Source organism: Opisthorchis viverrini (genome assembly GCF_000715545.1).
Source record: "Opisthorchis viverrini unplaced genomic scaffold opera_v5_8, whole genome shotgun sequence".
In the NCBI taxonomy this organism is placed as follows: Eukaryota; Metazoa; Platyhelminthes; class Trematoda; order Opisthorchiida; family Opisthorchiidae; genus Opisthorchis; species Opisthorchis viverrini.
The window spans coordinates 3870971-3895152 of record NW_008751664.1 but is presented as its reverse complement, the minus strand read 5'-3'; the positions used below and the strand labels follow the sequence as shown (position 1 = coordinate 3895152).

Below are 24182 nucleotides of genomic sequence, written 5' to 3'. Positions count from 1 at the left end.
AGGTAGCTGCCATTGGAGACGAGACCGGAGAAATTCATGCGTTATTACACCAGTGTCAGTGGACTGTCAAGTGGGAGATTAGGAAGGGAGCTATGCAATAAAGGAAATGGCTTGGAAACACGAGCGCCTTGAGGGCGCGACTGGGCCATATCTGACAATGTCTCCAACCGTTGATGTGGCCCGTCTCGGGGTCCCCATCCAGGAAGACAGAAATTGCCGGCGTAGCTGCGTTTGCCGGCACTAGCTTTTGTACTTCACTGCCAAGTTATTGTTTGACCACCTCTGGCTCGTTTCCAGCCTTAGAGGAAATCGGCCGACTGGGATACGCAGCACGTGATCAAGCCAGCGCAACCTATGCAGTGTGATCAGTTCACCTATCGAGGGTGGGTCATTTCTCCCAAATACCAGTCGACGATCTTCAGCATTGCTGATCCGGTGTTCCCACCAAAAGATCCGTGAGTCACATCCAAACAGGCTTCTTGTTTGTGGTTGTCCAGGTCCGATCGATCTGGTAATGTCTTATCCTTTGTGCACAACTCTGGTTGCACGGTAGCTATGTGAACGTTCCTAGCTACCAACGACATTTAATTACAACAAGTTCAGTGTTGACAATGGCGCTCTGCTGCAACAAAAACCTTAAACCAAAACACAGCCCGACAGAAAATCCTGATAAAATTACCAGGAAGCCTCCGTGATATTGAATGATAATTTGGCAATGGTTAAAGACAAAGACGTGTCTGGGTCAGTCGGCAACTGACATTCCAAGAACCGTATTCACTAAGATCTCGAAAAAAGTTCAATTCCGTTAAGATCACCTATCGTCACTTCGTACCAGATTGATGTCTGCTGCTTGGTCTGCCGAAATACTCGAATGGCATAAAATTTCCCTGTGTTCTTCAGAACCGACTGTTCCAATAAAAAATCTGTCACATTCGTTTCGCTCCGTCGTCAGCCATGCTGTCAATCAGTCTTAAGGGGTCTTGTGCGACAGCAAACTAAACGCACCACAGGAGGCGTTTATCTTATCTCATATCTCGTTAGATAGTTAATGTCAATGCTGTCTGCCCACCGCTTCACCGACTAGATGGGGCAAATGTCAGCGTTAACGACCATCTGGATTCATGTGAGCCACGTTGACCAGAAACCTTACCGAATTTGTTAAGTCAAATTGCAACTTTTAAGGGACACTTTGTGACCATCAAGACCAGTCTTTTAAGCAGAGAAAACCGGAAACATTGAGAGCAGATGAAATATAAAGGAGAAACGTCACAAAATGCTGGATTTATCAGATAAAATTTCGACAAAATTTTGTGAAGGAGATTCGACAGCATTGAGTGACCGCATTTCGTAAATCAGTACAAGTCAGAACACGTAATCTCAAGGCTGTTCGTTTCCCACACAGCCTACAGCATCGATTGACGATTCAGATCTACACCTAAGGGACTACGTAACGGAGTCATTTGATTAAGGCACTTCTTGTGTGTAGCTGGCCCAAACGCAAAAATACCAAAACCGCGTAACCTGTGCCATCAAGGTGTAAGCTGATCGACAGGACTATTATACCCACACCTCAAGTGTTACGCATGGGCGCTACTCACTCACTCGATTGGTGTATGCTTTTTTCTGCTGTGTTGAGGGAATTCTACTGAGCTTTAACAAGTTAAACAACAGAATGTTTATTCAAGTGCACACCGAGCGCTTGTGCACATTTACTGGCTCTCAGTGCGTTGAACTGTTTTGATCACCGAATAATTTGCCTGAATGGCTATTCAACTCATGAGCAGTAGACATTGTCATTGGTTTATCCATGTGAACATTACTGATAGTGAAGCTGAAAGTGTGCTACGTAGGGTGGCTCATGAACACGTGATCGAGCGGATTCGAAAAAAAACTGATTTCGCATCTGTTATTGCAACAAACCCGTCACACAGTACTTTTAAAAAAATCGTTCAGCTGTTGCACTCTTTCGGCGCCTACCTGCCATGCCATCCGAGGGAGGCACGAGTGCTGGGGTACTGCTACGTTACCCAAGTCTAAACGGGGAATTCAAGAGGCAGAGGTCGAGTTCAAAGTACGGATCTTTCGGTCAGTGAATTGTTCTTCCAGATTTTTAATATATGTATATATATATATATATTGTACGATGGACCATACAGTAGATGGATGGATGATGCAAATCTACTGTCTGCTTTCCAGGATAAAATCTACTTAAATTTGAAACTTTTCTCGTGCACAAAGTTCGACTGCGGGTCTTAATCTTTAAATGGTGACCATATTCTTACATATTCTTACAGATAGCATACAAATTCTAGGCTACTGTTTAATAGCGTGCAATTGTGCATAGGACAAAAATTAGGTCTATTACCATGGAAATGTCCTTACGGCCACTTGGCAATTTAGTCTGAAGGGGTTCCAAAAAAAACCTTTAAAAATCATCAAAGTGGTATTCGCGAGTGTTATTGTGTTCTTTGGAAATTTTCAGTAGACTTTAAAATGTTTGCAGTCTTTTACGTTTAAAACTTGAACAAAATCAGAGAATTCGAGCTGCTCATTGGTTTTCGGCATAAGAACACTCGTTTTACATTTTGTTTTATGAAATTTCTATGTGCTGCGCTTTCTTAAGGTAAATAGTCAGGATGCGTAAGAATACCGATTTTAGGATCTGTCGTATCAAGTAACACACAATATTTCATTTGAAGGCCCCTGTGGTATCAGTTTCTCTTTAGATTTCCTGCGGTGCTGAGGTTTGGTTGTTTGTTGCTGCCACTCTACAGTATGGCGCTGGCTGGATTTCGACGCAACTATTTCTCTTCGTGGACATTGATTTTGATCCCTCTATAATCACTTCCTGCTTTACCTTCTTACATGAGTAGGGTCCGTTGACTCAAAAAAATACCCCGAAACGCTGCTGTCCAAGAGCACGATCGGCAAAAAGCGCCAAGCACAAACTTATCCGGTTTCCGTTCTCCTACAAGAATTCAGTTCAATTCACATTCTTCTACGACAGGTTTGAAATGACATCTTTTGTTGCTACCTGAGTGAAAAAGTGGTCACTGGTCATGTTCTGGTCATGATCTGTGGGCAACCTGTTGAAACTTTCTTCTGTCCTCTAAGCGAGGCTTTCTCTGCCTGCGCGAGATAATGCCGAGATTCTTCACAATCTGTGTAGCTGGTAAGGCTCGTCTCCTATTGTCTTTACTGTTCACCTATATGATCGACGTTATCCTGGAATAATCACTTCAAGGGACCGTGAAACTGGTGGGTAATCAGTAGACCTGAATCATCCAAGCAGGTTCTTTTTGCCGTTTTATATTTTTTTATTGGAGATTGTCTCATGTTTGAGTGTCGGTTTCCCATCTCCAAAGTGCAAATGTTTACCCAAGGACCTCCCATTGTATGATGAAAGAATTGAGATTTTGTATCGCTTTGCATATTTTGACAGTTACTTAGGAGTTAACGGTACTACAGTGCACTAAGTGGACGTGTAGGAAATCGATGTTTAGCAGCGTCTCATACGTTTGCTATTTAGAAATAGATTTTGCTCAAGTTAGCTCATTGTGTATACTTGACAAACGTAAAGCTATCTTAATTACAAGTTGTAGGACTTGGTACTATGATTCAAGTATCATAATTATTCTTAAACATTAGGTCACGTGTGTTCCCGTAGGGCAGAACGGGTTGGGAGACTGCAGCGTGCGCGCGGACAAATGGTCCGTGTATGTTTGGTGACCGAAACGTACTAGAGACATTTGTGCGTATACCCAGCCACAAAAAATGGTTTTCTGTTCCAAAAGACTGTTGGCAAAAGTTATCATTGATGCATTTCACGACATGACCAGGTCAAATGAAAGCTATCATGGTCAAACTAAGCTCTGTGAGTTATTCTAGCTGTCGTGATTGAACTTCACATGCTTCTATTCGCACGTGGCTAGAAATCCTACAGATATGACGAGCACTGCGAACACGCAAATTGCTGCCACTTTCTAGCCGAAGCACTAAGCTCGTACCAAGTTCGCCTGTCGTTGTGCGCTGCGTTTTCGTCAAGTCAGGTTCAGAAAGGAGATTGAAGGTTAGCAATTTTATTCAAAATGACGATGAGATGTGTTTATTTTATAGCTGCTTACAAATTTGTGCACCCTATGTCCTCTCTAACGACAATGGTGCTTTCCACATTCTCAATAGAATTTAACGCTTTCCTGTCAACTGAACAGGTATCGCAGAAGCCAGTAAACAATTCATGAAGCAGTCTATTAACGATATTCTTCCTGTAGTTACCTCGCATCGGATTATTAGTGGATCGTGCACCTGCCCGTTCACTGGCCCTCAACGACTCCTTTCCCACAACACCAGTGACCGGAAAACGAAGCAAGTTGCCAGCCGTACCCACACGACTTGTTCGGTAGTTGGTTCTCTTCAGGTTCACTTCTTCCAATGAAAATACTTACTGTACGGTCAAATTTTCAATCACCCATATCTTATGCAGTTACTGGAGATGTTTATATTGCGCCAACGGTTCTTCCAACTCACCCAAAGTTTGCATTCACGCTACTTTGTATGACTGTTCTGCCATTTCGCCATCGGTTTTTTTGACATCGGCAATTCCGCTACCGAAGGTAAATCATGTGACTGGGCTGAACTGGACTCCATTGTATGATGACAATAAATGCATCAAGACCAATCTCTGTTGAGCGACCGCAAAGATCTGTCATTTGCACTGTTTGATGGGTGCCAAACTTTTCTCCTCAATAGAGCTGAGTGTGGATGAGTCACCATCTGATCAGTCTGATCCCTGTTTTTTTGTTTTCTAGTGGTATTTTTTCGCGTTTGATGCTGGATCCATTGATCTTGTACATGTTATCCACCACCAACAGTGAGAAGAATCCTATGCTACTTCTTGATAATTCAATTCAACTATATTCCGCCTGATTCGATCAACAAGAGGTAGATTTCCAAGTGTAAAACTTATGCTAACATGCATCGGGGTGTGATCCATATAGGTTACTTCGATAAGCCCACACAGCAGACAAATCCTCCTGAATGAATAGTCACTTTTATTTGGATTTCATATGTTAATCTCATTGTCAGAAAATAATCACTGGTTCCAATTGCAGAGAGACTAACTGTTTTCTCTTAGGTTCTCGCGACCTAACCGATCCAAGTAATTTATAATATGCCCACTCAAAGATGTATACGTGAATAATTACAGCAGCAGGCTTTAGTTCTATTTCTTCTCCCGTCCAGAATTTGATATTCTGAGGCATGGCCGCCCATACCTGTAGTGACTCGGGCTCCACTTACTGAATCTGATAGTCTACCACTTCACGGCATATGGTTTCCGTTAGCTCCGCAACCGGAGATCCAAAACTATGGTGATATCGGCCTTCTGACCTCGTGACACTGTGGTGTAAACAAGAACCAGAGGGAACTTTTCTTGGCTTTCAATTAGTTGCTCATCAGTTGCCCTCAATTCCACTGAATGGTCAAAGGTTTGCCCCGTGAGACGTGTTTTTCTTGTCAAAACCCTGAATTTCGGGCCAAGTGCTTAAGTCTTATAAAGAAGCCGTATGGAGTCAGGTTTCAGAGTCGTCGTGCACAATGTAATAAATAGCTTATTCGAGAATACCGATTACATGAGACCTCGGGGCTCGTCCATCTCTTTCGCGGACAGATGCATATCAAGGCGAAAAACCTAGATTCTTGATAACAATGAACTTGCAAACAAACTGTGTACATAGAAAGACCGTAACCTTTTGGCTCCAAGCTGCTGCATGAAAGGATTATTTCTAGATTAAGCAAAGTATTGAGCATTTGAGTAATCTAGGTCTCATGAGCTGCTGCCAACTTCTTGTCACCTCTATGATCAACATTCGTTCCTTCGGGTTGCACAAATAAATACTTGTTGCGATTCAGGTGTGATCCTTTAAGAAGTACCCAGCAAAAGCCAAATAATGTGAAATTGTAGTGTTCTTCTGTGTGGAACTATTCTGGTAAGGTGATTTCAGTGAAGTACTGTACTTCACATTGTGATAATCAGGTATTCCTGGCGGTGTCGCCAATAATCTACTAATTTATCCTTCTTCCATCCTCATCGTTATTTGAGGAAGCATGAGATATATATTTCTGTCACTGGAAGAACCATTTATTGGATTGTTGTCCACGAGAAAATGAATTACGGGAGGAAAGCTGACAGTAGCCTGAAATTTCTTGATACTTAAAGATACACATACGATACACTGAGACTGCTATCAAGATTATGATGCCTGTCCAAGAAGTATTTATTCAGCCAAGGCTAGATTGTACTTCGTTCCCGATAATATCAATACTTAAGGAAATTTCTTTTATTCGCGTTACTGGTAACGAATTTACACCATCTGCTCCTCCATTAGACCTAACCGGACACGGACATAATCACCAGTGTGGCAAACTGTCACCGTCAATCTAATTATGTTCCAAAACCAGACAACCTCCGTGAAAAGACCTGTCTATGAAAGATTCAACCTTCAGACCACTAGTCAAAGTACAAAATTGCACAAACTGTCTGATCCCATTTCCGGAAAAAGCGCTTATAACACAGCTGTGTACATGTGTATTCTAATTCTGAAAGTGGGGAACCGTGTGATGACAATTATATGACCCCTATAGTTAGAGTGCTAAACTTATCGTCTTATGTCACAAGATAAACCGCAACACCAAAACAAACAAGCTGCAGTTGACTGTGGCCTTGTGCTCTGACAATCGGCTCACAACCCACTTTTATATCTTCTCCAATAACTTACCGCAATCTCCATGTCGCGGATGCTCATGCACCACAATTAAGGCCAATTCGTTCCATAATCCAACATCCTCCCTCCGAAATCAGGGTCTGCAATCACCCTCCGTTTATAAACAGCAAGTTTTTTGCTGTGTAGGCCTCCATATACTTCAATTCGGTCGGTGAGATAATACGGTGNATCCAACATCTCCCTCCGAAATCAGGGTCTGCAATCACCCTCCGTTTATAAACAGCAAGTTTTTTGCTGTGTAGGCCTCCATATACTTCAATTCGGTCGGTGAGATAATACGGTGCGCCCATTGGTCCGATATCAAGCCAATCAATAAAGGCCGTCTGACCACTGACCTATTGGCTTATTAATTCCAAGGTCATCCACTTGGTGAGCAGGATTACGTGTGGTCAATGTCAGTATAGTGCATCAGTGTTATGGGTATCCTGTTCGTGTTGGCGGAATGGGGATATTCCAGTAGCATCTCCATTCTACTGAGACTCAAACTCGACGTGCAAACACTTCGATGGATGATTTTTCACAGGTAGCGAACTCACACGTTAACGGTATCCCGCTACTGATAACGGTTTTTACGAAAAAGTTGTGAGCTGAGTGGAATCATTTGCTAATGAAAGACCAAACTTTTAAAGCGGCCAATTTTATACATATGTGTGAATATGATCCCTTTAGATGAGGATCATCACCAAGGGTTTCACCGATTTTTTTCCGTCCGCCAGGTATAGCGTCGATTTCAAGGATACGTCTTGTACAAATCTAATTAAGAGAGAGTGCTTTGCGTCATTTCCCATTCAGAGATTACATTTATTATCTCGTGACCTGTGAACCAAGAAAACTCAGAGGCGACATCGTGACTTTTTGTGGTCTACGAAGGGTCTGAACAACACACTCATCACATTGGGTTTTTCTACGCAGAGTTGTGTGTATGCTCACACAAACACTCGATAATAAGACTGCAGAACAGGACCGGTCATTTCGCATGCGCATTGCTGATGACCTTTAATAAGAGCAAAGCTCATGTCTAATGCTTTCTTTCTTTGGTGTTGCCTTGCCAGAATAAATGGAACGGAACGGGAGAACTTTTCACACGACAGTGTTCTAAACATGTGCACTCCGTAAACATAGAGCGTATTGTACGGTTTGTGGACAGTTTTACGGAATGGTCAAGTACATGTTTAACTTTAGGACTTACTTATCGACCAACCTAATCTTATCCAGATGCAATCGATCGAACTGACAAACGTCACTGAGGTCGCTAGAAACTCTCTCGTGAGCCCAAGACACTGTGTATTCAGCAACTCTCGTTTTTGACTGTCCGTTTACGTCAAGTCTAGAAAACCGAGATTACAATACAACAAAAAGCATATCAAGGTTATCCGAATAACCAGGGGTATAAATGAGTGATTTACATCACTTTTTATCTCAAACCACCCAACTCAGGCATAGGGTGCGCTGAAATGAAATGATCAAATAGAACAGTTTGCTTTGAGGCAGCGGACCACCCAGTACTCCTTGTGAACCAGATGGAATGAGAGAGGGAAGTGAACAGAAAGAGCCATTTCTAAAGTCATTGGTATGCCCGATGGAAGTCCATAATTGCCAAGTAAACAAGGTAAAAATAAACCTTTGAGCCTAATAGTGCATACAAAAGGCATCTGGTGGGGAGAATCACTCCGGAGACTGTTGTAGGCTAGTGCGAGTCATTGGTCAACTAAGTTTGAGCAACAAAGTTTACAGACACACCTCCAGCAATGCTGTAAGCTTCCCACCCTGGAATGACCGGATTGTTGGTTTTGGTCTCCCGTATGTTTACACACCAAGTAAACAAAAGTTAATACAACAGGCTACGTTGAATCGTGCGTTAATACATTCGGCGTAATATAATACAGTGCAGTGAATGGCATGTAAAATAGCAATGCAAAAATAATGTTCATCCTGAATATCAAGACAAAAGCTCTTTGTTGGAAAATTTAATGAGTTTATATCACACCAGATCACATCAGATCGCCGCAAGCCTATTAAAGAATCGAAGGCAGTTTTCACTTCACTTGTGGCTTCTTCCCGACACTTGATCTTTTTGGGTTGATCTTTCGAAAATTCTGTGGGGTATTCGGTTCACTCTGGAAGAAACTGCAACCAAGTTCTTGCAAAGAAGACAACGAAATTCACTAGAAACCCTCAAATCCCACGCAGAGTTCACGTCTTGTGTTCGGTTGTGATTGCTTTTCATATGCTAACGTCTACATGTACCCAACGCTCAAGCTATTGATCAACAATGCAGGCAGCATTGATTAATTAGCATAAGCTCACATGACTGACTCGTCCCGTGTGACCCTGCTGCTGCAGATACGAATCATGTTAAAAACCAACATCACATTGCGTAGCATGTTGGACCGAGCATTAAGACCCCAGCTGCAGTTCTAATGACTTTTACTAAGTGGGGGGTTCCAAGTGTAACCAGTACGTAGTAGAAGAGAACGAATAAAACAATTTTTTTCATCGCTACCTTACTCCATTCGCACCATGCTAGTTTCATCACGTGATTGTATCACGCAAGTACTGACATCCGGATTAGATCGCTTGTGCTTTTTTCCCGCAGAAGACCGCTATAGTGAGCGTCCCATTTTTGTTACCAGTAATAAATCTTCAGGTTCACTATTTAAGTCTAATACCACCATATTTAGAGGAGACAATGGTTAGTAACAGGTTTCGGCCACAGGAGGATAAGGACCTGGCTATAGAAAAACATAGCTGTTTTTGCCGACTGAGCATCAACTAACTCGGTTGGTTGGTCTGTTCTTCTTGAGACGCTTGGCCGCCAAGGAATGCCCCAGAAGTTTGTAACCATAATATGTTCTTTGTAGTCTCAGACTGCCGGACGTGTGGGAGTGTACGGAGAGCTCTCCAAAAGCTTCCGTACACAAAGCGGTGTCCGTCAGGGATGCCCACTCTCTCCATTCCTTTTTAACTTTGTGATCGGTGAAATAATGGGACGAACGCTGGAGGTTCTCCAAAAACCCGGTATTGTTAACAAGGCTCAGTATAATGAAACATTAGATAAGGTAATTGTGGGAACTACATCATACGTAGAATATATAGAATAATTTGCGAACGGGAAAATCTATCAATAGTAAACTTGGTCACTTGTGAATAGCTACAGTATTCGTAGAAATACAATGATCGAATCTAAAACATGTTTGCCTGTTGATTTGCCTGGATTTTCGAGGTGTATTCAACTCGGTTGGTTGGTCTGTTCTTCTTGAGACGCTTGGCCGCCAAGGAATGCCCCAGAAGTTTGTAACCATAATATGTTCTTTGTAGTCTCAGACTGCCGGACGTGTGGGAGTGTACGGAGAGCTCTCCAAAAGCTTCCGTACACAAAGCGGTGTCCGTCAGGGATGCCCACTCTCTCCATTCCTTTTTAACTTTGTGATCGGTGAAATAATGGGACGAACGCTGGAGGTTCTCCAAAAACCCGGTATTCAAATAACCTGTGAAGAAAACCTTGTTGATCTAGAATATGTAGACGACATCGTTCTCATGTTTGAAGAAGAAGAGAAGGTGCAGGTGTTTCCGGATGAACTGACCAAATCATCCCGTTCTTTGGTATGCACTTTGCACCCGCAAAGTGTATGGTCCTGCCCGTTGGCGTGCAGTCACTGAACACGCCACTTACAATCCAGGGAGAGGTACTGGAAGCTGTGGAGTGTTTTACGTATCTTGGAAGTTGTATTAGTTCTGATTGTAGTGTGACAGATGAGGTGAATGCACGAATCTGCAAGGCTTTGGCCACTTTTGCTAATTTGATACACTTATGGCGTCAGACTGGTTTATCCCAGAATCCTAAGGGACGTGTGTACCAAGCTACGGTACGGGCTGTTTTGTTGTATGGATGTGAAACTTAGCCTATTCGAACTGAGACGTTTTCAGTTGTTCGACAATCGTTGTCTGAGAACCATAGCTCGTGTGGGTTGGTGTTGGCGTATCCTGAACGAGGCAGTTAGAAAGCGCGTTTTCGGTTGTACAACAGGTACTTCCATTGAAGAATGTGTCCAGCACCAGAAGCTGCGTTGGTTGGGACATGTGTTACGTATGCCGAACCATCGTTTGCCGAAGAGAGTGCTGTTTTCCATGCCCAACTCAGAGTGGCGTAAACAGAGAGGTGGCCAACCCATGACTTGGCAGAGGAGCATGAATGAGATCACGAAACGCTTGGGTGTGGTCGGTGCTACTCGCCTTCCAGGATAGGGACCACGTGATCCTCACTGTACCTGATTGGAGACACTACAAGATATGGCTGCCAATCAATGTTAGTGGGGTTCTTGTTGTCAGTTTCTATCCAGATCCCCTGAGTGAATGTCTGGAGGTGTAGGCACCTCGGAATGATTGTGGTAAGCTAGTACTAAGTCCCTTCCCCGTCTACCTTTGCTGTTTTCTATACGATAAGGCTTTTAAACAAATCATAGTTGTACGGCAGTGAAGCATTGTTGCTCAACACGGATGTCATGCTGTCGATGATGATGATGATGATGATGATGATGATGATGATGATGATGATGATGAATTAAGATTCTCCCGTACTGCGCTGGTGGAAAAGTGGAAACATGCTCGTTTTGCATGCCAGTTTTGATTTTGCACTGCTAAACCGATCCTAAATCCAGTTCCGTTTTCCTTCTTTTGGATGGGACCGACTGAAGAAGTGAAACGACCGTAGAAATAAGTGATGCAAACCAAAGTTATCAGATTTCATGAGGATTCTGATGATTTTAATTATTCTGTTTAGGCAGTGAAACAGGAACTTTGGTTTTATGGCTTTTGGTTTCAGCCGAATCGGCTTGTTATGGTTAGCGCACTCCGTCTAAACATCCGACCCGAAAGGCAAGTGATTTCACACACAAGCCTTAAATAGAAACTAGTGTTCTTGGTTGTAAAATGTAAATGTTGATCTGTGATACAACATGACCAAGAATATTTGAAAAAGTAATCCTAATGGGGCATTTTACTCCACGTGCAATGCAAGGTCTCAAGTTCATGTAACAGGAAATGATATTTACATGCTTAACCCTCAGTTGATTTCTGCTCGTTTTGCAGGTTAACATGACTAAAATTTGATTGAGTTTTCCGGTTTATATGAAACAGCATGTTATGCAGCAAAATGAGTAGCTACATCTGCCTGGATAAAACCAACTTTTACGGCTAATAAGAAGTTTTGTAGACAAACTGGAACCTTTGTGAGAGTTTTGGGTAAACTTGGAAAAGTTCGCCACATACAGCTCACTTCGTGCTTTTTTTGTATAAAACATGTTTTCTTCTCTGGTAGAGATTGTAATCTGTCCAGCAGTTTGTTGAGTGTATGGATCTGTTCGCTAAAGCTTCCGCAACTAGACCCAGATTAATTCGCTAGTCCACTCTTTTAAAAAAGTGTCGTGTTATTAAGAACTAACCGTACCTCACCCATTAATGTGGCCTTCATTCAACCCAACAAGAAAAATCAGCTTATTGACAAAGAAATCAGCGGCAATTGATCAGTAGTCTCGCTTGGATTACTTGTTTAAGGGTGTCCACATAGCTGTTCTGTGCATATGTGGACCAGGTTCAGGATTGACATGCATTCGTCGACTTACCAAACAACAGTACACTTTTCTGAGGTCAAGTAATATTCGTAATAATAATAATAATCGGTATACAGGGTGTCTCATAATGGACGAATATATATTTCGTAAAAAAACCTCACCCCCGATTATCAACACATTGCCGCCACAGTAGTGTGAGAAAAGTGTATTTTTCCCATCTTCAACACGGCACTCACGTGGTTGTATTTCATAGAACGCCAGCCTTGCAAACCCGCAACCTTTTCATCTGGTGTAATGAGAAAGAAATGTCCGAAACATAGACAGTAAGGTAAACTCCAGCTAACCGTTCGAATCATCATAAATACAAATGATAATATCTTTGGTTTTGATGGACCCAGACATTATCATCATCATCACCATTATCATCATCATCATCATCATCGACAGCATGACATCAGTGTTCAACATCGATGCTGCCATACAACCGTGATTTGAGTGAAGGTCTTATTATACAAACCGACGACAAGAACGCCACTGACATCGGTTGGCAGCCATACCTTGCCCTGTCTCCAACCGGACGCAGTGGTGATCAGTGCGGATCCTTCAGAAGACAGCCATAGCAAATAGCCTCAGGATGTGTTTGGGCAAAGTTTAGTCACTGAGCGACATTCGTGTATGTTTCAGACACCACGCTTCTGAAACTGAAAAGAGTAGAGAGTCATCAATCCCCCAAATAGTGTCGGGTAGTAAAGAAACATAGGCAAGATATTGTGTTGGAATATTGGTAGCTCGGATACATTTGGTGGTATTTGATCAGATGGATGTTGCTCTGTTCGGTGAGCTTGATGAAACATCTGCAAATCAATTGCCTAGCTTGACGGACAGATCTTTTTAAATGTCCGAGTCAGATTTATTTCTGTAAGTAAAGCAGTGTTTATTCGAAAAGCCCAACATAAATGTACGCCTGTTTCACCCTTATTCAGATTCATCGATAGTGTTCTCTCACTGCACTCCAGCGATATTTAAGCTGAAGTGTTTGAACGCTATTTTGACCAACCACTGGATTTAGTGTTCAAACGGTTGAGCGTCCATATTACTGGCCAGGAGTTTGCGGGTTTGAAACTCCCCAGAGTTTCGTGAGAAGCAACCTGTGATTACTAGTAAGGGTAAAAAGCTGTACATTGCTTCTCAGCTTTTCAGAATGGACAGGATTTTCAGCTAAAGGGTGAAATCTCAACTGAGCGTTGTCAAATCTTCTCACAAACAGCACAGCTGTGTTTGCTTTCGGTGCAGCGCATTCAGTTGAACAACATTGTAAACAAGATTATCAGTTAGGTTCCAGGTGAGTTTCCCGTCAAATTCAAATTCGCATACAGATGAGCGTAAAGGTCGAAAAGGTTTTTGATATTTTGGGCACTTCATCCAGGTTGAGAAGAATGAGGGCCAACGAATTTTACTGGATTTGGTGGTCTTCTTTAAACCGTGTCTGCGAACACACTATTCGAAAGCACTTAACCGCTTAGTTACATGTAAATCCTAAAAGTGAGTGGATATCTACTAATGACAGATTTTTTGCTTGCATCCAAGTTTCATCGACTTCGGGGTTCATTTTACCAGAATCAAATCTTTGCGTGCCTTCAGTTTGCTTCTTAAAGACTTATCCATTTACCTGTGATTGGCCTTGCTCGTAACCTTGATTACTATGCCTGTAATTACGTCATCAGTGGGAACTGTCAATGCACCCACAAATAGCCCCTGGTTTACGAGCGGTAGAATACCTGTTCGTACTCGAGAACGAGTACGAACTGCTTACTGTGAAAAACTCGCTGGCGAACCCGAATTCGACTGCTCTTTCTGGTTGAACGTTTGAAAACTCAGCTCCGGGCTTGCAAATTACCATGGACAATTCAGATCCTGTGAACAGTGGTGCAGATCGATTGGGCTTGCCCAATGGTCGTTACAGTAGTTCTAATGATAATGCGATGGATGAAGCGAAAGCGCAATATTCAAAGGTCAGAAGTGCTTTTAACAATCTGCGCCGTCTTGTCACCAAGTAGGCATATCGTTTTGTGTCAAAGGATGCGTGTATCGGACTACGGTACAGACTGTATCGTTGTACGACTGCGGGAGTCGGTGACTTCGGGGGAGGGTGTGAAGCGTCTTCAAGTCTTTCACCACCGGAGTCTCAGACCTATAGCTGGAGGTGTCTGGAACCGGAGAATCCGCAGCGAGGTAACTAGGCAGTATGTTCTGGTATGTTTGGTACTTCATTGGATGGACACATTCAGCCCTCCAATTTAATATGTCCGAACCATCTATCACGTATTCCGAGACGACTACTGGTGTTTATGCTAATTTCGGAGTGGCCGAAAGATGGACATAACAATAACGAATGAAAGTTGTTACGGAACATTTGGGTACCGTTAGTGCTGTTAGCCCTCCAAGTGAAATAAAAGGCCACAAACTCATTTATGCGCGATTAAATATGCGAAGAGTATATCTTCCTCGCTATTGTGAGCAGTGTCGTAACAGGGATTGGCATGTGAAACTTAGCGTTCGGCAAAGTGAAGATGACAGATTTGGGCTATGCTAACGTTGGAGCTAGTCACTGATGGAAATCTTTGGTCCAATGGGATGCTAAACTCTGGGCATTTGGCCAGCAATATTATGGTACCTTGCGCAAAATCACCAGCCGGAGGGTGGCATATAATAACCATCTCATTCGAATGACCCGAGGGGTTTCCATGCTTTTTTCTTAAAAACACGTTAGTTGACTTCTAGTTAAAAATGTGGCGGCTTTAGCGACTTTTGTGGATTTTGTGGCCACCAGTAAAAAACTCCAACTAAAAAATTTGATGGAATCACAGACTGTATGGGCAAATGCAATTTGTATTGATCGAGATCATACTGGTGCATGAATTCACTAACCAACCGAAAGAAGCAAACAGATGTTTTGTCAAAGTTTTTTTGCACGTTCGACAACGAGTTGATCATACATGTGTTCTTTCACAATAATTCGCTAAATTGATTACAAAACCAAAACATTCTCCTGGTGGACTGATAATAATTTTTTGATCAAGTGAAAGTTATTTTTTCATTCGCACAGACAGGCAACTAAGAACCACTGAAAATTAAAAAAACTCAGGTTGACGTTGCAATAGGGTGCTAAATTTATGTCACCAGAGGATATGATTAGGGGTTGGATGTCAAGTAGAGAAAGAGGGTCGCTTCCGCCAGCTCATAAAGCTTCCTGACAGTCAAAACGGACGCAAGCTCATTAGGTAATGTTAGGCGAGACACTTCGGTAAGACAACTCTGAAAACCTAATTTTGTCCACAAATTTGGTTAACAGTGCTCTATAAAAGAACAAGCTCTTCAGTGCTGAGGGCTTCAGACTAACCTCGTAAAATACACGAAGGCATTCACAACTCGGTAGCCATGGTCTACAAGGCGTACCAGAACTGAGCTACCAATAATTTTTCCAAACCTTTTAACCCATCATAACCTTTTAACACAATTGGATGGCTTTCCCGGTACAGAATTCAAGTTTTCAACCTCCGAGTTTTCAAACATGGAACAAATTACACCTTGTCTGTCAGATGCCTCGGTTAATCTTTGCTAACTCGCACTGGCTGATTGTACCAACTAACCGGAACTATCCAACCATTGTGATGCCACTTCTAAAAGACCCACCTTTCGAGTCCGATGTTGCGTGTTAGTACGTTTTACCATGCACTGTGCAGATGTGATTTCTAGTGCTCGTGTGCTCTGGAAGGTCAGAAGGAAGGAGAATCCCCAACGGACAAACGGCAGAGTAACTGCAATCAAAATTTTAGGTTGCATAAAATTGGTAGTTTGTAAAACCCGCACCATATTCACACCTCCCCAGAAAGTTCTAAAGAAGAGTCAATCCGCCAGCAAAAAGCAGCTACCCTTAAGGATACTGTCGTTTGATATTTCGATACAGTTTAATCCTGTCGGTCCCCATAAACCTCACGAATGCCTTTTGAATCATTTTTCAATGTGACCAAATAATTTGCTTTCCATCGTTTGCCTAAGGGCTGAAAAAGTCACTGATAGCGTTTCTCAGAGGATGATATTTCGGATTTCATGACAGCCAGAGTAGTTCAGACATGTGAAAAAACGAACAGCCTGACACTTTAGTACACTTAAATCGTCCTGCGAATTTCTCTATATGGAATTTACAGAAAATTGTAAGCATATCGTAGTCCCGCAAACGATTGTTAGCTTCATTTCCTTGTCTGTTCAATGGACAACTGACAAAGATGTTCTTTGATTCTGGACAAAAGTCATTTATAAAAAATCATAAACATTGACAGAGCGAATGTAATTTGGCACGGTGTCATGGGGTGTTGATCGCATTTCCTGTTAGAATTTAGGTGATTTGGTGAAATAATGTGGTTTCTGAGTTTGAATACTACTAGCGTAATAGCCTAAAAACCCTAATCCATCTTGATATTATAGAAATTGTTCGCTTGAAACTAAAGAATGCGAAGACTAGGCATGTACCCTCTGCTAAAAACCGCAGACTACTGACGAAACCGAATGACCCGACAGTTTTATCAGTAAAGAGCACACAAAATATCCTAGGCATTGCAAATATGATCACATGAAAATTGTGATAACCGGTGAGTAGCATTCGCACCGGCACTGGAAAAGCCCAAGTACTTGGCTTTAAGCAAAGTGATCGGAGATCCTGCCAATTGTTTAGCTATTGTCCCTCAGCTACCCGCTTCTTTAACCTTTAGAAAAATCGTATCCCTCATAAACAAATTGTGTTTATCAATGGGGACCATCAAACTTGTTTTTCGCACGAGTCTTTCATCGCACATTTAAGACAACAGTTCTAGACAAGTTGGCATGATTAACTCAGTCAAAGACAGCGACCATAACTTAGGCTTCTTCTTAGATATTTTAGTTTCCAACACCTTGAATGGAGAGTCTAATCACAGTATTATATCTGGCAGTAATTATTTTAAATTCAGTATTTCAATGGATTTAATCCAAAAAAAATTTCCTGCGTCACATAAACCCGGGTCTATGAAAGGTGACATTCTGAGGAAATCACTCTACTAAAATATCCCCTTTCAACCAAGCTTTCAACCAAGCTTATACGATTGCTGCGAAGAAGCAGATATAATTTTGCACCTCAAAGGTCATTTTTCTGGAGATGATCCGTTATAATAGCAAGGTGAATGTGTCATTTTCTGTTGATCCACAGTCGCGAAACCATACCCGTGCAAATTTCCGGATCCAGTGTCATGCTGACTGGTTCCTGAAGTTTTGCCCACTGTGGTCCCCTCATATTGCATACATTTTCATTCAGTGGAAATTCAGCTGGTTCGTTCTGCTAATAACATGTCCCACATGGTAACCGAAAGCCAGTCTTTCACGCAAAATTTAATCACTCTATGAAAGTCCAACTCAAGCCGGCAAGATGGAGTGTTATTTTTGAATGTACAAAAAGCACGGAACTTCTAAAGCCGTCTTTCCGAATAATGTGGAATCCGTAATTATGTTGCAAACGTAAACTTCCAACGTGTCCGTTGTACTATTCCACCATCAAAAAAATCGATGTAGCTCAATCTCCATAGCTGGGCTCTTCTGGAAATTCTTCCCTCCTGTGCAAGCACTGATGTATAGAACATCTTGTCAACAGGGGACGACATGATGTTGACTGGGGTTCATTGCGCTATCCGACAGTAATGATGATGACGTTATACTCACCAGTAGAGAATCCACCAATTTCTGAGACGAATGATTTCGGAATCCCAGAAATAGAGCATCTGAATTAGGCTCCAAACGTCCCACTGATGGTAACTGACTCTTTATTACTTATAAGACAAACAATATATTGGCCTTGTTTCTTTGGAAAGTACCGTCTTTCTTGTAAGTCTCTATTATTTGTTTGAGTGAAAGAACTTGCAAAAAAGCCGATGTTGAAATCAAAAGCGTTTTGCTGCCGATATAGACTATTCCCACGGGGATTGAAGAACCATAGCCAACCCAGGCTGTTTTGTTGCACAAAAGTTCGGGAGACTGTTTAATTACGCGTTTGGACGGAGTTGCCGTCTGGAAGAACAGATCGCCGAAAGCAAAATGTTGTGCCCGGATAAAAGATTGATTAACGGGCTACATTCAGCTGGATACACGTGCTGAGTCCATCATGCTATCGGGAATGATTTGTTGTATTATACATCCAGCAGTGAGATTTATTCGCAAGAGAAGCGAGAAAAGATAACAGTGACAAGATACAATTTTTGGACACCACCCTTCATAGCTTTGGAATTATCATGCATAGAATCATGTCCTATGATGTTAAACCAAATCAGATGTGCAAAAAGCTATCCTGGCGTTGGCCCATTTTAGTATGAAGAAGCCTTTCCAGAGTCTGCAGACCCACGCTTTGCAAGAGTGACCCAGAAACTCACTGATTTGACGACCAAATTTGGTTATCTGTTAGATGCAGCAATTAATACAAGTATGTTTTAAGCCAAGTTGCTTCAAATTCATTTGACAATGAATGGATAATTTATTCCCTTGTTGCTTGACAACGCACATTCTATTCGACAGTTTTACCCGGCTTATCCAATAACTTTACCAACAATCGAGAAACAAAAAATTTGAACGCACGCTCCAGAAGCAGTCACTTCTTTTCATACTCTAGATCCAGATGACATGCCTGGATGGTAACTTGGACCGGTTGGCATAAAGGTAGAATATCTAAGTTGATCTTGTCATGGGGTTATTAGAAAGAACACCCGATAACATTACTGTTGTGAGGGGCAACCAATTGAGAATAGTGATTTCTTGCGAGATGCCCGGAAAAGTTCAGTTTATTTTCTTACTACTGACAAACGATGCATACATGCGGGCATGCACGTGGAAGTTCTATTTCCCCCGAAGGGACCTAAGGGTGAGCAGCTGTTCTCTCCTTTCCAAAAAAATCAGCAACAAACTATATCTCCGGACGCAAAAAACCACTCACCTGGCTAGTGCCTTGGCAATTGGGCCAGTTAAGTGCCCACACAATAACTAAGAAGGCAAAATCTGAACGGTTTCTATCCTCCGCCTAGGTACTTAAACAGACAGTATGGATCGGAGATCATTTGCACGACACGATCTGTGTCTGTGTAAATCTTGATTGTGCATAAAAGTCTACCTGAGGGTCAGGTGTGGAAATCGGTCGATAGTGAAGAAAATCAGGCACGAAGCTCTTGAAATGAAAGCCTAACCATCAGTGGCTGTAATGCGCGCTATTTGCGTCTTTACAGCGGTAACAACATGGTCTTCCTTATATCCGCATGTACTTCGAAGATACCTCAAGTGAACGGATGCATTTCGCTAGCTGCGCGACCGAAAGGAGCACAGTCACAGCAATAAGATTGCTACAAAGTGTGTTAACTATATTTAAGCTCAGTGCAGGCTTCTATGTGCAAAATCGTTCACCAAACACCATCGACGGTGTTGGTGTTGACGACCTCCTGTAATTCTTATAAATTAACGGAAGGGTCAGAAACAGCGACCATTTAGTTTTTTATCAAGTAACTTAATTATACCTACAAAAGAGATGCGTAAATGGAAAGACAGTTCTCTAATTTACATTGCACATTTGATGAAGTGTAAAGGAACTTCACATCAGCTGTTTGTTTTAATCTATCATGTTCCCGCACATTTCTAGGGATGCTGAACCCCATGAAGGCAACAATATGTTGCATCTTAACTGCCTTATTATTGTTGATGTTATTCAGATGTTGATGTGAGACTGATTTGAATCGCACCCTCATCACAAAACCCTTGTTAACATGACATTGCTAAGGCATACTCAATTTCAACAGTTTTATACGCCACATAGAGATTCCATAAAACATGTTTCCGAACAATTTTAATTCTTTTTTGATTTGAAACTCTCTGGACTTGTGATTTATTAGAGTTGTGACAGTCTAGCTTACACCTTGTTAAGTGCACAACCGCATTTTGTGCTTGGTTAAACTTCAGAAGGTGAAAAAAGAGCGGGAAAAATCACCATAGGATAACAAATAACTATCAAATTAAACTTTACCTTCATCGTATATGAACACTAGATGCACTGTAATGATTTAAACATATACTGCACGTGTTCGCACGCGTAACCTTTGCGTAGAGAGATTGAAAATAGCTGGCAACTAGATGGCCTGTATTGTGGTTCACAAGCAAATTTTCGAATTTATATGCTGCCTTTTTCGAAGTCATTTTGTTACTTTGCACATACGTTAGTGAGATGATTTCTAGCTTTAGCACACCAATAAGTAAATATGCGTTTGCACTGGTGGTTGCTTTGAGAGAAAAGCATCGAGTTAGTGGAGTCTAGAACAAGTGTGGTTGGTATTCTGTTCTAGATGACCATTAAAGATTGAAACTACGGGGTTTAGGACCGTAACCACAAAATTTAAGTGGTTTAAAACCACATTCGTCTGCTTCATATAAAATAAATTCGCTGATGTGGGACCACCGGGACAAAACATACACTTAACTTGCTCTTATCCTGTTGTTACTTTTGTGGAGAGCTTTTCGGAGTATATTCAGTCCTCTGTTTGCACGGTCACTGAGCAACTTCTTCACGTAACTTCACGCATAAGATAGGTAAAAATACAGGCAAACTATCCAGCCGTCTTGCATACCGTGCCAAACTGCGAATTTTAGAACTGGTTAATGGACAGCTTTCTGCGTGCACTGTTTATTTCACTTGTCTATTATAACTTGCGTGACTATGATGCCAGAGAGGCAGTGGATTCAGAAATGAACCTTGAAATACCCATTTTCTGACTTCTTTATATCGTTTGCGATTTTCCCTGTTTTCTTGCCAGCTGATACGAGCAGTACCCAGCCCCATCAATTGAACTCGTCCCTTGCTATTTATTCACTGATGCAAATATTCACTGTGTCGAAAGCTGTCTAGCATGACCCCTAACAAAATCATACTCTCAGTCAGTCCAAAGACCGCAACTGTGTAGACTGATACAAACCTTGGTTACGAGTCAAACGTGGGTTGAGATCAACCAGCCGTGAGCAAAGTTCGCTCAGTAGTTGCTGGTGGTCATGGCACTTGTAGAGTCCACATTCAAGTCAGTCTTGTTCACACAGTCTTACTGCTGTCCTGACGCATTTCTTCCAGTGACTGGCAGACCACTCACTTCTCTACCCACCTTTTGACGTGATGTTTCAGGTGCGTCCAGTGGAGTGGTGGTAATACGCTCGCCTCACATGTCAGATCTCCGTAGTTCAAACCTTTGGCAAGGTCAGTGGTAGGCACAACTAATGAGCTGTAATAAGAACGAAATTCGTGCCAGCCAAGAATAATTACACAAGGAGAGAGAGGAATGACCGAACGAGAGTGGTGTGAACCTAAACATCTGTTCGTAATGAGGCCATTTTCACATAAGAAGAAACAATTCTGGTCAATGAGGTGACTAATTATTAATTTTCCAAATATAGGGTGAATTTCAATAAGCTTACACGTGATAACTCAGAGGAATGTGGAATTACTCTCCGTAAGAACGGGTCAATTTTACCATTCGTTATGTATCGAGTCACTGTGCAAATGAGCACATATTTATCCATATATTTACCTGCTATTCCAACAGTCAATTACGTTTTTGCTTCCTAATTCCCTGTTGACACACTTTGGATGCAGCCATGAATATTGCCTTGGTTGAATATCAGCATGCAGTGTGTCGCTTCAACCCCGTGAATCAGCTCGTTTTCTATCAGGTTCTCGAGTTTTGAGTGCGCAAATCTAAAAAATGTGCGATGCTAAATGGATAAAGCCTAAAACATTTTATCAAACACGCAACCATGTCGGGAAAATGTATAAATATCACCCTTCCGCCATTAATGACCTAACTGCTGCCGGTATCTCCACAAATTCATACCTAATCTGGGGAGTACTTTTTTAACATTTGAGTATATTTTTCCTTTTGCTCCCAACATGCCTACTTACATGGTTTATAATGATCCGGATAGAACGACCAATGCGGCAGGATTTAGTTCCGTCTGTGATTGCTTTTACCGATTTGATGATAAAGCATGTACTTTGTTTTCGACTGGCGGGAAAATGTCGTGAGCAGCGCAATGAACTACCATAATGCTTCCAAATAGACTGTGAAGACGGATAGGCGGATAAATAGATAGCTGGATAGATAGATAGATAGATAATAGATAGATAGATAGATAAATAAATAAATAAATAAATAAGAGAGACAAGAAGGAAACTATCTACGTGAATGAAGTGCCTCAGTACGCAAATACCAACAATAACAAATTCAACTTGGAAAAATTGCTTTATCGCACACGACAATGCAACACGCAATGAGTTCCAAAAAGCATGGCACTCCGTCACAAACTTAATCAGATGACAACGAAATCGATCCAATCTACGAACCACTACAACCTGGCACTCATCAGCCCAATCGGACGCCACAAATACAAATGGTCAGATCAGGTGACAAGTATGATAGCTGTGGTTTCGACAGGTTATAGGCCACCTGGAATTAGTCGCAGTGATCAGAATCAAGGGCCGTCTGAACACTGCCCAATCAGCTCGCTAGCGCATCACCTTAAATAAACGGGACGAACCATCGAAACCGCCAGTCATCATCGCAGGCCTACCCCCGCTTCAACAATATATATATATATATATATATATAAATATAGCATTGTTGAACACCTGCGCACCGACGCACAAGGACGCATCGCTAACGCATCACGAACTGATAATGCCTTCTCAGTTAGTAACGAACTGTTTGCAGCCAAACTGCCCAGCTCATTAAACAACAACAACAACCATCTACTCAACAGGAGATGCCAAAATTACTCTCGATAGCATACAACAATGCACCCATGAATGAAAGTGCCGCCAAGGAGAAACGCAAACGTGCTACCAGATTTCAATGCAGGTTTGCACAGAAAACATTTTATAAAGCGAGAAAGATAAGCCCCCTCCCCAGTAATTTTACACGTCATCTCGCCTTTGGCATTGGGTTTACTGATTTTCTGTTATGAAATGCAACTATTTTCGGATTCTCTGTTGCTTCTTTCCGACAGTTTTGGGACAGTGCAATTAATCACGTATTGACGGGAAATTTTAGAAAGTCGATTAGCTAGTCTTTTTCACCTGCATGCAAAAGAAGGCGGGGACTGCTCATCTTTTTTGGTTAATTCGAATAAGATTGCATTCAAAAGTAAAATGGAATGTGAATTAGTCCCGTGAGCAGCATTAGCATTTATCCTATAGCTAAATCTACACGCAGTGAGGTGTGCCCATCGGAGATGGATCTGACTGCTTGCCGAAACTGAACAAAGGACTAGTCGCGTCAGAATGGGGCACAGTCCCACTGTACCAGATATGTGCACAAGTATGACGTACAGTCTATCCTTCTTGTCCCCGGACTATATAAGCAGAAACTGGTACAGCCAGAAAGTTCGCAAAAGTAATTACGCAAGTAAACCCAGAAACGCACATGGATGGTAGAGTAGAATTTGTTAGGAATAGCTAAAGTGAATCATTTTCCCCGACTGACATCTCTCCAGGAGTGGAGGACGTTTTATTTTACCCTTACGTCATCGGCTTTTGATTCATTTGCTAAACGTTTCGTTTTTTGTGGTCGGTCGTCGATGCATTTCTCGAAGAATCTGCACCGTTAAGGATCTCCAATGAAAACGAAACTCGAGTTCATTGTTTGTCGTCCTTGGTATAGAAGAATCAGAATGCCTGCGCCAAAAGATGTGGCACTTTTTAAACGGAATTTGTGCGAATAGAAATGTTTCATAC

General features: G+C 42.0%; 2 protein-coding genes across 2 annotated transcripts in view; one reads left to right on the top strand and one right to left on the bottom strand.

Moving 5' to 3' along the window:
- T265_00833 (hypothetical protein) overlaps positions 1 to 6872 on the bottom strand; it is a gene marked incomplete at both ends in the record, with an annotated part of 76043 nt that extends 69171 nt beyond the window's left edge. Inside the window, one exon of the mRNA XM_009164705.1 lies at positions 6777 to 6872. Within this exon, the coding sequence (XP_009162969.1) occupies positions 6777 to 6803 (27 nt within the window). The remainder of the gene's footprint in view (positions 1 to 6776) is intronic.
- Positions 6873 to 14250: 7378 nt separating this feature from the next.
- The window catches only part of T265_00832 (hypothetical protein), a gene marked incomplete at both ends in the record, with an annotated part of 138616 nt that continues 128684 nt past the window's right edge, over positions 14251 to 24182 (top strand). The window contains one exon of the mRNA XM_009164704.1: positions 14251 to 14405. Coding sequence (XP_009162968.1) covers positions 14251 to 14405 — 155 coding nt within the window. The remainder of the gene's footprint in view (positions 14406 to 24182) is intronic.